The sequence below is a fragment of the Hermetia illucens genome, chromosome 2 (assembly GCF_905115235.1).
Source record: "Hermetia illucens chromosome 2, iHerIll2.2.curated.20191125, whole genome shotgun sequence".
NCBI classification, from domain to species: domain Eukaryota; kingdom Metazoa; phylum Arthropoda; class Insecta; order Diptera; family Stratiomyidae; genus Hermetia; species Hermetia illucens.
This window is the reverse complement of record NC_051850.1, coordinates 58,760,424-58,776,232: the sequence shown is the minus strand read 5'-3', so window position 1 is coordinate 58,776,232 and position 15,809 is coordinate 58,760,424. Positions and strand designations below refer to the sequence as shown.

Below are 15,809 nucleotides of genomic sequence, written 5' to 3'. Positions count from 1 at the left end.
TTACAAAAAAAACATGAAGCTGTCCCTATCCAATATCCAAGCATCAAAATATCTCCCATTCCGATATCTTATCAAGTAAGATTAATAATGATATGTTATTATAATTTTTAAATTGTCTGGAAATCATCCCTAAGTTCGTCTTCGAATCATAACTTTCTCCTGTGATGTAAGCTATAATGTAGAATATGACACTACTATTGTGGGCCTGGGCGTCGACCAAATTCTTCGTTTGTAATAGTAGACGCAATGACGATATGACGCAAACAGGTGTTGAAGAAGCCTTGGAACCTTCGAGTGACAGTGGGGTTCACTTCCCATAGGCTGCTTTCGTATAGCAATACAGAAAGAACACTAGCACAGAATCAACTTGATATTGATGCTGAGGTAACTGCATCATCATGTATTAGACAGGGTACCGAAAGGGGATCTAGCGCTGTTGATGCGTCGGGTAACATCAAGTTCGGTGTCGCCGTCGGTAGAAATTACGTTTTCTAGATGTAAATAAAGAGAGTACCATGGCCGTCAGACTGAGAGATTTGGCCAGCACATCTTATGACACCCTTTCGGGACGTGGCCGACGACCAATGTAGCACCCCATGAAATAGCATTTTGATGGCGGCCCAATGTTCATCGATATTCTTAGGCGGGTTATTCAGTGTATCTGCCATCCGATCAGAAAGATTGCTTTGCCACTGCCGAGCGACATCTAGACGAAACAAGCGCTTGATGTTGAACTTCGGAGAGGTCACAGCTCTCCCACCCTGCGGGAAGTGGTGGTCCTTTTCAAGGCTAATGCCAGCCCCTCTCTTGTTAAGCACATCCGAGAAACAACTACTAAATCTACTGCTGAGCGCAAATTGGCTAATCTAATTGCTCGTACGTTGTCGATCAGTTGAAACCCAACTTACCCTATGGCATGCTCTGTGTTCGAACAATGTGCCCAATGACGGGTGACGGTGAAAGTTGCAGAAATTTACAAACCTTCCACAATTATCGTCACGGTCGCCAAGACCGTGCTTCAGCACCACATGTTCGAGGAAGGTGTTGTCAAAGCCCACCTCGGCATTCAGATCACCCATCACGAAGACAATGTCACCTTTAGGAAACTTCCCCTGAACTGCATTTAATTGCTCGTAGAAAGAATCCTTATCCGCTACATTGGAAGTCTCCGTTGGTGCATAGTACTGTGCACTTGTAAGGTTGCTTAATTTGGACCCGAATCTTGCCGTCAGAAGTCTGTCAAAACCGGCTTCCAGGTGAAGAGAGCGCGCTTTGCAATAACCGTCAGAAATAACCCTCCACTGGACTCGTGTGTGCTACCACTTTGCTTTTTAGAGTACAAAAGAGAATCCAGGGTTCCACCATCTTACTTCGCTTAGACCCAGAATGTCCAGTTTATATCGCTGGAGTTCCCGCTCGAGTTGGAGAAAGTGAGCATCCTGAGGACCCTCGATATCGTTGTCGAGGAGGGTGCGCATATTCCAGAAACCAATCATAGTCGGTTTTCGATAGTCAAAGATGGTAGCTGTGAGGTCAATCTCTATCAGAGTTGTTGTTAACGTTTCGGTAGCAGTAAAGTTGCAAAATTGGCAGGTTGCTATCGCACAAACTTCTATTCCTTTCACTCGCCTCTTACGACAAGCAGCGAAAACTTTGAGCGTATTAAGCTCCAACTCACAGCTTCTTATCTTAGGGATGGGTGTTATCGCTTTGATTTTGAATCGTATCTCCTTCGATTTCAACATATGATGGTGATGAGTTGTAGCTTGCAATTCGGTCCTTTAAACAAAGAACCTCGGACATTATAAGACTGGAGCTATCGTTGAATGGCGGTGAAAAAGGACGCTGGACATTAAAATCATATCGGATATTTTGAGATGAGTCGGCAATAATCTAATGTAGGAGCCTACTCTCCGTCCTTCTTTGTTGGGTCACCATTCGACCCATCTCGGAATATCCGGAGCGATTTTAGTATACAGCAGCCTTGTCAGCGCCATTTAGTGATAGCTTCAGTTGCCAGTTGGATCGAACTAACCACCATTGAAATAAAGAGGCGATGGCTGAGCTTTGGGTCACTTATATTTGATGGTATTCTCGCGATGGATACTTTGACTGAAACTGCCTTTAGTGTTGTTAAAACAAGGATATCATTCAGGTGCTCTATTTCCGGCAATTTTCTTTGGAGCTTCTAGGAACAGGACCCCTAATCTGTTACCACTGGTACGGGACTACCTGGGCTGTCGAAAGGTTAACAGTACTTATATTTTTCGGACAAATATTCGTCACTTTTACGTATAACAACAACTCTTGATTTTCAAAATAACCACTTTGTTTGCCAAACATAATCAAACAAAACGCCTTAATTAGGATATCACGAGGCGAGTCTAAGTTAACCATTGGTTGTAAAGGAACGGTCGTGGACTTGAAAAACTGCAGATATAAATCAAAAGGCAATTTTCACAAACTAACAATTTTCCCGTTCGAAACCAAAGGTAACTGGTTGGTTTACTCCTAAAAAGGGGAAATGTCCATAGATCCATTCATGATCAATTTGGTGATCACTTCATTTCATTTCTATTTCTATGTTGCTTGAGTGTCCTTAGCGATTATTTTTTTCAGAATTGCTATTTTTCTCCTCTTTTCGCAATTTTTCTTAAATACTGGTGGTATCTTCTTATCAGAAAGATGTTATGCTAAGAACAGTTTCGCTAACCTTGGTCGCAAATTTCTTATCTATTTCTTCCAGGTATCTTTTTCTGATGACTTTGATATTGAATTCTGAGCATAGTCTTAGATATCTCATGTGCCGAGTGATAATGAACCATGCACTATCTTAACAATTTCTAGATTATCAAACGGTTTCAAGGCATCAGATTTTCAATCAATTTTTTATATGGTTTTATGTTTTTCGATAGAGAAATGAACTCATTCTGAAAATGTATTCTCTGGCGGAAACTTTGAATTAAAAATGTATGTCAGACGGAGAAATCTCTATTCTAACGTGAATCTACTACGCTTTTATGATGCATCGACATATTTATGCCACTCGGATATTTTGATAATGCCCATAACAGAATTGATAATTTGTTACATCTCTTTCTACTTAAGGTGCGAAGTTTTTGATTTTTTTAGTACGCGGTCTGTTCATTTGACATACATAATTGTGTTGTATTATGTTTATTGTACTTTTGTATTAAATTAAGTGCGAGATTCAACCTCGAGCTGTACCGAATTCCGTTATAATTACAATATATTCTGCTGTAGAAAAGTACAATATTACGGATGAAATATCGTTTCTGAAACTTGGTCGGCGAGTTGATTGAGACTTCAAAGGTGTGGGGTTTTACACCTACTTGTCCTCGTTTCTCCAATACATTTTAAGGACACATCAATTATAACATGCAAAACTCAATTTGTGTCGACATTAGTCGAAACATTATTTATAACACCAATAACTCTTTATTTGCTGTACAAGTGCTAACGATTCTAGACTTCACATTAATATCGTTAATATCTTTTGCGGTGAATTACTTGCGACAGATTTCAATTATTGGCCTTGGGAACGAACCTGCACTCTTGTAACCATCCAATGCAAAACCATAGCCGCTATTCCGTCGTACCATGATCAACCGAACTTACCCTTCCGTAGAGATTTATGAAATAAGAAAATTGGGAAACAGACTGGAACGAATTGTGATTTCGTTGTTAGATTTTAGATTACCCAATTTCGTACTCGAAGTGCAGTGTGTTATGAAGTGGTCTAGATATGTACGTATATTCCACAATGTGTATATGTAGGGCGTTTCTAAATTGCATGTTATTGTCATACATTTTCCCCGAATTCTATGAGCAAGATATCTGAGATTCCTTAGTCATACAGTACTTTTTTAATGGATTCACCATCTTTAGCATCGGAAATTTATCATTACAGTTGACCATTGTCGACACATAGGAAAAAACTTCATATGGGAGCTTTTAGGTCAATTGGATAATTCAGAGGCAGGAAATCAATGGCATTAATTTAAACCGTTTGCGCATATTTACGACTCGTACGCACATCAGGCTTGTAACCGTTCCTCCAGTTACGATTCATACAAGTTCGAGGTTGCAGCAGAAGATTTAAAATTACAGATTAGACATAGTCATGGGAGATGATTGAATAGACAATAATTACCTCCGTCGATGGAAAGTTAGATTTGAAAACTATTGTCGATGCCGATTAAGATGAGTCGCACGCAACGGAATAATCGATTTTTCATTCTTTACTGGTCAAGGAAAGAACATTAACTAAATGAAAAGGAATTTTATTGATAGAAATAAAATTGAAAAATTAACAGTAGTAACAGTAATAGAACAGTTATCAAATGTTTAGATACAAGAGTCATTGAAAATATCATTGGAATGCTTGGAATTTTGATTTAATCTTAGAACAAATTTGCGGTTTTAAGTTATACAATTGAATTCATGGCATCCTACCAATGAACCCAATCCGAGAACTTTTCAAATGAATAATTGAAATATTTTCATCAAGTATTGTGTTTATACTTTGCTCCGATGAATATCTTGAGATTTTTTCCATACCAGCCTTCTCTTTGCTATGTCAAATTTATTTCATGGTGAATTCACTTGAAATATTGCGGTGTAAGGCTTAGAATGAAATACTAATGATAATTTCATTGCATCCACATGCTTTGCGGTGGAAATACTGTGGTTAGAAGCTTCAGTATCGTTTATAGCGTGGTTTTGGACACTACAATACACGCGTACCGTATATCTGCAGCTTGAGCAAATCTGCTAAATCTACTTGTCCCTGTTCTACTGAGATAAAAGTTCTCAACAAATATTTAGAACATAACATGTTTATTGTATACAGATTGTATATTATTTAAAAAAAAAAAAACATTCCTCCATTTGCTACCTTTGGGCCAAATGTCTTTCTTTGGCTCTATTTTCAATGATGATTCCGATGAATCTTCTTTTCAGATTATTAAATTTTTAGTAAATTTTTCTTACTAGTTGGAAGAAACAAATGGATGAAAATACCTAGATAATTGGATAATAGGATGTTGTGTTCACCATATTTTATTTCCACTAAGTTATCTTACAATTTGACTTTGATTTTGTCCCTTTTATCCCTTGAACCACAGGGGGCAGCACGTTTGATACTTCTTTTCTTAGGTAAAGGTTGAGTTTTCCATCCCTCGTCCCCTATTGGTGGAATCCCTCCCTAAGCAGTGGGAGGGCATCTAATAGGTATAGGAAGATACTCCCTCCCTAACTCCGCGGGAGAATTCTGGCAGCCACTTCTCCCCTGAAAAAGTTAGAGGGCCTTAAAATAGGGTTGTTTTGATTTCATAACGATATGATCCAATTTTCATTCTCATCTCCGAAGGGGATAGAGAGTGTACGGAAGGAAAAGCTGGAACTCTCGACTGTCCAACTTCTTGAAAATCCGTGACGATCGCCGCTCCTTAAAATGTTGTAATACTTCATCCGGACGGCTCGAGTGGTTAGAGCGCGGGGCTGTCGTAGCAGAAGGTCACGGTTCAAATCTCACTGGTGACAGAGGGATTTGTTATCGTGACTGGATGTAGGATATCAGTTCACTCAGCTGTGAATGAGTTCCTGAGTCAAATCAGGGTATTAATCTTGGGCGAGCGCAATGCTGACCACATTGCCTCCTACAGTGTACTGTAGTGTACCGTTACGGTCTTGAATGAAGTGGTCTAACACACTTCAAGGCCTTGATCCAGTATGGATTGTTGCGCCAACGATTATTATTACTATACTTCATCATGGTAAAATTTTATTTTCCAACCCCATCACCGGAGACGGAATGCAAAAGGAAGAAGAAGAACCCTTTTTCCTAATCCCATCCGTTCCCAACAGAAGTAAGGTTGAAAGCTCAATCTTCATCTTTTGTGTCTTTTTATATTTCTTTGTCGGGTTAGTATAATTGTTAGGGTTGAGGTGGCAACTTGTCACCAAAGTACTTAGTTGTTAAGTTTGGCGGAAATGAACAATATATGGGGTTGGTGAAAAACTAATGTCGTATTTGTGATCGAATTTTAACGCTTTATTTAACATAGTTAGAATTATCCGATTTAAGTCAAATATGCGCCGTTTTGTTCGCAAACTTGTTGCCATTTAGAAGGCAACTCCATTATCCCCCTCTTATAAACCCCCCCCCCCCCTCCCCCCTCCTTATTTTCAAAAAACTCGGACAGCCAGTTTTCGCAAGCCTCTTTTGAGCTTAGCACCAAGAGCGTTCTGCATGAGCCGGAAGAGATGGTAATCACTTGGTGCCAGGTCCGGACTATACGATGGATGCGATAGGACATTCCATCCGAGCTCCCGTAGCTTCTGGCGGGTCATCAAAGATGTGTGAGGCCGAGCGTTGTCCTGGTGGAACAGAACACCATTGCTATTGACCAATCCTGACCGCTTCTGGTCAATCGCCTGCTTCAAACGGTCGAGTTGCTCACAGTAGAGTAGAATTGGGTAGAATTGAGGGTCTGGCCATAGCTGAGCAACTCATAGTGGATGACTCCCTTCCAATTTAACCAAACACACAGCAAAACCTTCCTGGCCGTCAATTCGGGCTTGGCGATGGTTTGGGTCGGCTTCGACCACGATCTTTTTCGCTTGAGATTTTTGTACGTGATCCACTTTTCATCACCAGTCACCATCCGCTTCAAAAATAGGTCGAATTCGTTCCGTTTCAGCAGTGCATCGCAGGCGTTGATTCGGTCCAAGAGATTTTTTTGCGTCAACTAGTGTGGCACACAAACATCCAGCTTTTTGGAATCCAATCTTCCGCAAATGGTTTCAAACGGTTTTATGGTCCTTACTCACTCTACTTGGATGATTTCGACGATTTTATCGGTTTCTACGACGATTGGCCTACCAGTACGGGGTGTATCTTCGACATCCACTACACCAGAACGAAATCGATCGAACCAACACTGTGATGTGCGACTCGGTACAGTATCGGACCCATAGACTTCACAAATTTTTTTGACCGCCTTCGTGGCATTTTTACCTCTCAGGTAGTAAAAATGTAAAATATGACGAATTTCTTCCTTGGTGGACTCCATCTTTGACGCGCTATAACTTGAGACTGAAACGGACGATCATAAAATTGTAGCCCAGATTGTCGTCTTCAAATCGCCATAGTATGACCCGATGCGATAAGTACAACACAAGATATGCTTAAGTGTCGCCATCTATTGACAAAATACGACATTACTTTTTTCCCAACCTAATATGTATAATGGCAGAGTTTTGAAAGAAATATCCTGTCAAATATATCGAATTTGTTTTATTTGTATTACATGCATCTTATATCGGAAACTGATTATTTACATTTTATTCTGTTGGTTTACCTAATTTCCAAAATATATTACCTTTTATTGGCAGTTAACGATTTTAACTGAGTTTTTATCGTTAACAAATACAATGGAACTGACCAGAATTTTCTCGCTTTGAAGCCAAGAATATTTCAATATTTGGCAAAGAGAGAAAAGGGTTATCCGACTAGCAGATAGCAATTGCATCCGGATTCATGAAAACAACTCCGTCTACCCCGAAGTAACGACTTTTTTTTCACTTGCCTACTCTACGTCCTTTTTTCTTTTAATTCATTTTAATTTTCCAAATGAGACACCAAGACTATCTCCCTGATGCTCGCACACCGATCTCCGAGGTTAATATCCTCAACTTTTTCAATTTTTCCCTCAGTGATACTGGTGAATGGATGATCGGAACGAGGTAAACCATCAACCAAAGTATGACTTTCTTTGAATTCTTTGCATCACTCGTGTTGTCTTTTCGGCATTTACTCAACTAAATTCGGTATTGCGATATTTGCAAAAAACGACATATAGTGACTTGCTTACAAAGTTACCACATGCAATTTACCGACAGATGCGGTTAAAACAGATGTTTTAGCATCAAATGGCTGATGCATCAAACTAGAAAAAAAACATTTGTCAATACATTAACCGCGATTTGTTTGAATGGAGAATTCCCGATACCTTTTGATCAGAAGGTACTGAGTGCACGCTCGGCGTTCCTGACCATGGATTCGAGGCTTGCCTAACACACGTACGGCAGTAAAGGGGTACGGTCACCGAGTTGTAAAGCGAAACTCTACGCATTGAGCCCTTCCACAAAGAGGCTAATCGGAAATCACTGAGTCGTAACCACATCTTTCAGGAAGATGCAGCATATGCTTTCAGAAAGCTATCCTGCTTTCTGTTGTACCAGATGACTCCCAGTGAGGCTTTGTGGTAAGAGCCACTAAGTTCCTTGCAAACTCGTGTCTGATTGCCTTCCTCGAGAACGTGCATACGCCGCTTACTAAGAGCTTAACTGGAATTAACTCAATGCGGACAACCGCATCCAAGCTTTTCCACATAGTTTAGCTCTGCGTACAATATAACCCATAAGACATCACAGGGCAACACACAACATGTGGAACTGGCGGTTGCCGACCACAGCCACTACTGCAATTTGCTCATGATACTGTAGACCAAGCAGCGTTGAGAAACTGCATCCGCCGTTGGAAAGCCACAAATTTATATGCATTAACGTCACGTTTCACTGCTAGCAAGGCATTGTCTTACATCAAAAATCCCTTTCAATGCTCGAATGCCGATGTTGTCTAGATCGCAGATATCAGAAAAAGCCGGACAGATACAGAGGATATGTAATCAGTTCTCTGAGCCTACCCCACACAAAAAATCCTGAGTTGTGCGAGAAGAGGAAGTAATTTAAGTCATCACGTCCAATCACGAAGAATAATGGTAATTGTTGGTACAACAATCCAAATGATGTGTATTAGAGTACTTCATGCAAGGTCTTAAATGTAAAATCTAACATAAGCTCCCTCTGGTGGAAACACACTTATGTGTGTTCCAACGTTTGCTATTTCGTTACATCTAGTCTACCATTTAGGTATAATAACCTTGTCCAACAGCTTTTTAACAGCAATTGGTCCTAGTCCCTCCATCTATGGTTGCTGACTATATGATTTTGCAGCAAAGGTGCATCTTTCCTGATCCTATTAGTTGCACCGCGCCAGACTACTTTTAGATCAAGAGGAAGAACACCCAACTGTACTTGCATGATTTGGGTAGAAATCGTTCGACATGGAAGAAGCAGCCTTAACTGGGCAACGTGCTCACAGGCATAAAGCTGGTTCCTTCCCTGTTATGACTGTGCATGCCATAAAAGTATGCGGAAGGAAAAGCCCCACATATATGGATCTGAAACTCTTTTACTGGGATCATATTCACACATCATGGTTCTGCTCATCATATAGATAAATTTAGTAAAGGCGCCCTGAGGTACATGCGTATCGCGATGGTAATTTTGACTCGCGGCGTAACAACAGTTTTCTGGGTTAAAATTGAAACAACGTCTTTGTCTAATCACGTGCTAATATGTACCCTGGTTCGCGAGCATTGCGGGATATTCCCTCAGCGAGGATCAGGAGATCATCTGCGTAAGGAAGGCATTAAACTTCCGAGCTAAGTTCGCCTAAGAGTTCATTCATCATTAGTTTCATGAAAATGGAGACCTTTCACAGAGCTAATTTCTGGTAGCCACTCTAATTTTCGTTTCGTTTCGTTTCAACAACACAGAAAACTAACTCAAGTAATCAAATGCGCCTCTGAAATCTATAGAGATTCCAAGACCTGCCAGCACCAAAACCATATGGCCTGTTGGACACCAGATGGGAAGTGTTCATTCCTAGTCACTGGACTATAGTTATAATCCTTTCCAGGACCAGGATATATGTTCCTGTACGATCAAGGATTACTCCTATCTTTCTCTGGTGATTTCAGGACAGTCTTCCAGAATAATTAAAGGGCCGTAGAAATACACGTATAGTGAGTACAGTAGTAACTATCAACACAACAGCCAGTGAGTTACACAAACTTCAAAGACTGGCTTGCATGTGTATCAATGGAGCAATGAGAACAGGTTCTCCAAACCGCATCCCTAGAGGTCCTTCTAGCATTCACGCAAGGAGAGTGATCCGGGAGTACCAATGGGGTGGGGAGCTGCCTAAATCGTAGGAAAATTGGTGTTCATTTTCTAAGCGGCATCCCGAATTACTGATGCCAAGAGATAACATGACAATGAAGTTTCACTTCGATAGGAAGTTTGAAACACTTTGGAGCAACAGGGCAAACTGGACGCTGGGCTCATTGTTTCAAGAAAAACGCATTTTGAACCAATAGGTAAACATACCAGCATATATCAGGCGGAAGTATACGACATATGCAGACGTGCCTCCTTCAACCTCGATAGGAGCTATGGGGGCAAAACATTGCTATCCTAACTGACAGCCAAGCGACTATTAAGCCACATAAGTCTGAAGAGACTGAACACGCTCGTCTTGCTAAGGTGTGGATACTACGGGTCCCAGGCCACATTGGATTAGAAGACAATGAAGCAGCGGACGAACTGGCCAGGAAAGGAGCAGCGACGCCGCTATACGGACCAGAGCCATACTATGGAGTCGGAAATGGGTTCATGACTACGACAGGAAATAACAACTGAGGGAAGTTTACTGGGTGAATTTACCAGGAATGGAACAGTCCAGGATGCTCATGGCTCAAGAAGGGCCCCTGGAACATAGCGGTAACACTCCCTGGCCATTGCAGGCGAAACTATTACAAGAGGAACTTAGGGATTTCTACGGTCACTGTCTGTGGACTCAGTGAAGAGAGAGATGAAACCTCCCCACATGTCCTGGAACAGTATCCGGCATTTGTACAAAGTAGGTTTAGGCACCTGGGAAAATACTTAAAATGCCAGATTGAAATGCTTGGAAGTAGTGAACATAATAAAATGTCTGCCGGTTATAGGTTTAAACGACATACTATAGCCTATAAGAATACTATAACCAGTAAATGGGAATAATAGTTATTTTAGGACGCAATGTGACATCTCTTGATGATATTATTAATAATTATCAGGTTTAGTTAGCTGGTTGACAGGCAATTTAACGGCTTTCCGATCGAAGGATCAGAATAACTTTTGTTATAAATTTCCTCTCAAAATAGTTTTCGGTATGTTGAAATTATGCAAGGAGAGTCAACAATTTAATGTCCTTTTAATTGGAGAGCGGAGAGCAGCAATTTAACTGGCACAGAATTTATAGTTAAATATGTACTTACGAAAGATTTTTTCTAGGATATGGTCGTCCCTTTAGCCCACAGTAAGAAGGAAGCCAACGAAATGATTTCTACGTGAACGCCGTTCTATTTTCCATCCAAATCATTCAACCAACATCACTTTCACGTGAATAACTAATATGCGGACTCCAATGTTCGAATCAATTCGCAATTTCCTTCGAACGAAGAAGAAAAGCAAAGATAAAGATGGTGCCGGTGTTATGGATGCCAGCTTCAAACGAAGCGACTCGTTCAAACGAATCAGCATACGGAAAAGTTACTTGGATCGAGGACGAAAGCGAGCTGCTATGCGAGCTCGTGCAATCGGGAACAGTATGAATAGCACTTGCACTAGTTCAACAAGTCAAATTGCCAGTGTAAGCAAGCCAGGGAAGACGGCCGAAGTGAAAAATGGGATTTTCGTTGGTTCCGTGCCAAGTAGTATTTTCAACAACCAACCAGACTTGAATCAGGACTCTGATTCAGCGTCAAAAGAGACCGAAGTACAAATTATAGCGGTAGATTTTCAAGAGGCAAAATGTGGTACCAGTAATAGGATATGCAATGAAGTTATAAATGAAGAGAATATATCGAACGTGAACGTAGAGGGGACTGTCGACTTTTCAGACGACTACTCAGTCCATGGCTTCAATTTAAATACTTGTCAAGAGTCGAAACAAATGTCGTTTGAAGATATTGTTTATGACAAAGCCGATGTAGTTCGGTTAGAAAATGAATCGGCTGCGCCCAGTTTAATCACTTTCAAAACATTCACGCCTGATAAACACTACCTTGAGACGAGCTTCGATTCCATAGAATCAGTTGGCAATTTGATGCATTCGAATAGCTTAGACTCGATAAAGCCGGTGGCGAACATCTCGCGGACGACCCTCGTCTATGACACTCCATCTTTGAACAACAACTTCACTGGTGAAAGCATTGTTATCCGAATCTCTGGTACAACTAGCAGCGGCGGTAGTAATGAGGATGAAATGAATATGCTCCAGCATGAAATCATCTCGAAGAAAGAAAGCATCGATTCGGCTCTTGAACTTGACTCCGAGCTGATCTTAACTGATGGCAATAGCAATAAGCATAATCACAGTAATCAGCACCAGCGGCACAGGCCTCCCGACGAGCATGTCGAAAAAAAGCATGAAGACGTTTCAATGAACGAGAAGTACACTTTCGAAATCTTCAAGGAGTTGCAGTCGAAGAAATCGGAAGGCCCAGTAGTAACCGCATCGCGGGCCTCTTCGCTAAACGATATTCACTTTGGCGTTGGCTCATCAATTACTTTGGATGAAGTCAATGAAAATCCATCATCGCCGCGTACGTTCCAGTCATTCGTATTTGACCCCGAGATTGACTTGTACGACAATGCGGACATTATATCACCAGACAGTTCGATCCCGTATCCACTGAGGGTCAAGACGAATCCGTTTACCAGACAAAAGGAATTGTATTCGGTGAACCTAGGACGAATTTGGAAGCAATTGAACCTGGGGCAAGATGAAGATTTGTCTTTGGACATGTCGACGACTTTCAAGAAAAAGAATGAATCGTTTAAGTCGATGTCCTCTCACGATTCTGGTTTTAGTTTAACTTTAACGAAACCAAAGAGTCTATTTCGACGTAAGCCCAAGCAAGGAACCTACGCGCGAAGGAATAAAGCTGCGAAGTTAGCGGTATCACGCGATAGCTTTGTAAAACGACCGGTCATTGTTCAACGAAACTCTTCACGTCGAAGGAGGGTTAAGCGAAGCACGTACGATACGTATGGCCGCAAGAAATACAACAATGAATCTTTTCTCCGTGAATTTGAAGAGTTCTGTGCTGCTCGAAGGCAGCATATGATTGCCAAAAGAAATTTCACTGAATTCGGTGAATTCTACGGCGATGAAGACTTCAATCAAGAAATGAGTGATCTGGAGGCCTTTTTCGAAGATCATCTTAGAAAGCTGAAATCCTACTATCTGGAGCGAAAGAAGTTGAATGAAACTGCATTGAGCGAATTCTACAATGACTTTCCGTTGTCGGAATCAGATTATACGTTTCCTCATCCAGACAAAAGGCAACCAGTTCCAAGTAAAAAGAAGCATAAGTACCTGTTCCAAGAGGTCCGAACGTTCAATGACGACACAAAGTATTCTTCACTGGAATTCACAGAACGTGGCAGGCATTGTCGAGGCGATGAAAAGATTCAATATGCGGATATCGATTTTGATTACGACAATAGGAATATGTTCGATTACCCGAAAAGCTGGCATATGACTGCAAAGAAAAAATCGTTCGGTCGTCATGGTCGCCGTTATAGGCGAACAAGTAGTTGCTCTCGAAAGCCCCGGGAAATTTGCTTAGCGAATATTTTTCCGGCAGTTGATCAACCACCGGCATTGGAAATCAGTGGTGGTGATGTTTGTACACTTTGTTGCAAACCATTTTCTACGGAGAGAACGCCCCAGCGTAGGTGGTCCATCGCCAGTGATGAATTCAGTGAACAAGAATTTTTATCGAATTGTGAACTTTGCTGGGAATGTGATAACCAATTGGCAGAATGTGTTTGTACCCGGGAAAATGTTAACAATGATGAGGATGACTATTGTTCTTGTCCGAAAGATATTCGTGCAATAAATCGTAATGAGATTCCGGTCGGTAAGCGGAAAGTTCGACGGAAAAAATCAAAAAGGAAAATTCGAAAAAATCACTCGACGTTAAGGAAAAGTTTTAGTGGAAATTGTAAGTTGGTTTTTGTTTTAATTTTAAATGTTTGTTCCTTTTTAGCTGTAAAAGAAGCAAACAGTTTTTTGGAGCCAATCATGCTCTTGGGTCACTGAATGCAAAATCTTTGTCTTCCAAAGTTACTTCGAGTCCTATTTCTTATATATTACACTTTCCGGTCAAATTGTCTACGCAGTATAATTGTTCTGAAAAACTTATCACAACGATGTGTACTGTGTTGATAATGACTTTTATTTATTATTCATTTGGATTCCTGTCAGAATTAACAAATTGGTTTTTTTGAAAGGAAAGGAAGTGTTAAAACATCTCCTACTTCATTTTGAAAGGTTTGTGTAAAACAATCATTCTTTCCTTCTTCTTTCATTGCGAATGTACTTAGCGTTTATCGTCCCAAATAGAATCAGTACAGATACTTCCGGCAACCAGCATGTACTGTCGACAATGAATGAACCACCTGATGCTCATTGCGTCCTGCCATCACTTCTCAATACCATTAATATCCTCCCTTTTTGCAACTCGGCAAATCATGGCTCTTTCAGCGAATATTTTTTGTGCAACTGGCACGCTTGTTGCCTCTAAGCAATAGGTCATATTAGTCTTCCATAAATTATTCTGACATCCCATACCTGTGTCGCGTATAAAAAGGTAGAACGAAGTCGAAGACCTCCAATGTTAGGCGCAATTCACGCTAATAATATATAAATACTCTCACTGGCCTAACCCAAATGTCGCTTGAAATTGAACTTCAGGTCGATCGCCTTCATCGCAAAAACCATTCTTAAATTGATGGTATTTCCTCCAACTTAAATGCTGGTCGTATTCCTTTTACTATAAATGGTGTTCAAGACCACCTTCGCTTGGTCAATTTGGGCTATATCTCAAGCCATTTTAACATCTTCAGGATGAGATCTCCATCGGATATATCACGTCTCGCAGGAGAGGACCCAGAACTGAGTCTTGTGGGACTCTTGTTGTAACGGTATACATTAAATAAGCCACGCACTGACAGACATGTCAGTTACGCCTATCTTAAGCTAGCTTCAATATTACATCTATAGCGTCAACAAGACAAGATGTTAACTTATCCCAGTTATTAATGTACTATATACTGCCGTTATATGACTAAATTTAATCTGAAATAGGCCACGTCTGTCGTTAGTATTTTGTGTGTTACTCCGGCCGATAGACTGATTCTCGCAGCCTGCGCCATTTAAGTTGTCTTTTTATCTTTTTTGTAAACGTATGTATTTATTGACACAAAATTTACGAAGGATAGCTTTTTCATCGAATATAGTCATATGAAGTATCAAATGGAATGTCTTGATTAGGACTTTATAAAATTTTATTTTTGACGAACGCTGCAAAGTAGTGCAGTGAGACGTCAAAAAATGCGAACTTAAAGACAAAACTGGCCAGAAAGTACGTAATTAAAAAAACCTCAAAATCACGTAAATATCCCTTTATGAAATTTAAACTTGGAAATACATATCCCCCGGCGTCTGCTCAGATAATGACGATAGTTTTCTACTTCATTTTGGAATTTGCCATAACGCATTTTGCAGCAATTTAACTCATAAATTAGGATACCATTCCGAAAACTTTGTTGTAAAACCTATCATAATTAACCAAAATTTATTAAGTCAAAAATCGAGCATTTAATGTGAGTTCAGAGTATTAAAGCGAATAGTAATATACACTAGGTTAAACCAGCCTTAAAAAATAGTATACATGGAATTCCTATATTTCGTACATAAGTTTTTGCCCAAATGGATTATCGGGAATCTATTGTATATAGTTGTGAGTAGGTCGCAACTGGAGCATAGTGTGCCCAGCACCTATCCTGGAATAGTAAACTCCATTCCATGGCATAATCAGAAA

General features: G+C 40.5%; 1 protein-coding gene across 14 annotated transcripts in view; it reads left to right on the top strand.

Moving 5' to 3' along the window:
- LOC119647872 (disco-interacting protein 2) overlaps window positions 1–15,809 on the top strand; it is a 262,686-nt gene that overhangs the window by 176,519 nt on the left and 70,358 nt on the right. For 11 of the 14 annotated variants that reach the window (XM_038049151.1, XM_038049154.1, XM_038049149.1 and 8 more), the window contains exon 2: window positions 11,209–13,928. The exons of the other annotated variants lie outside the window; for them this stretch is intronic. In XM_038049151.1, the coding sequence (XP_037905079.1) occupies window positions 11,330–13,928 (2,599 nt within the window). In that variant the 5' untranslated portion in view covers window positions 11,209–11,329. The remainder of the gene's footprint in view (window positions 1–11,208; window positions 13,929–15,809) is intronic. 14 annotated transcript variants of the gene reach the window in all.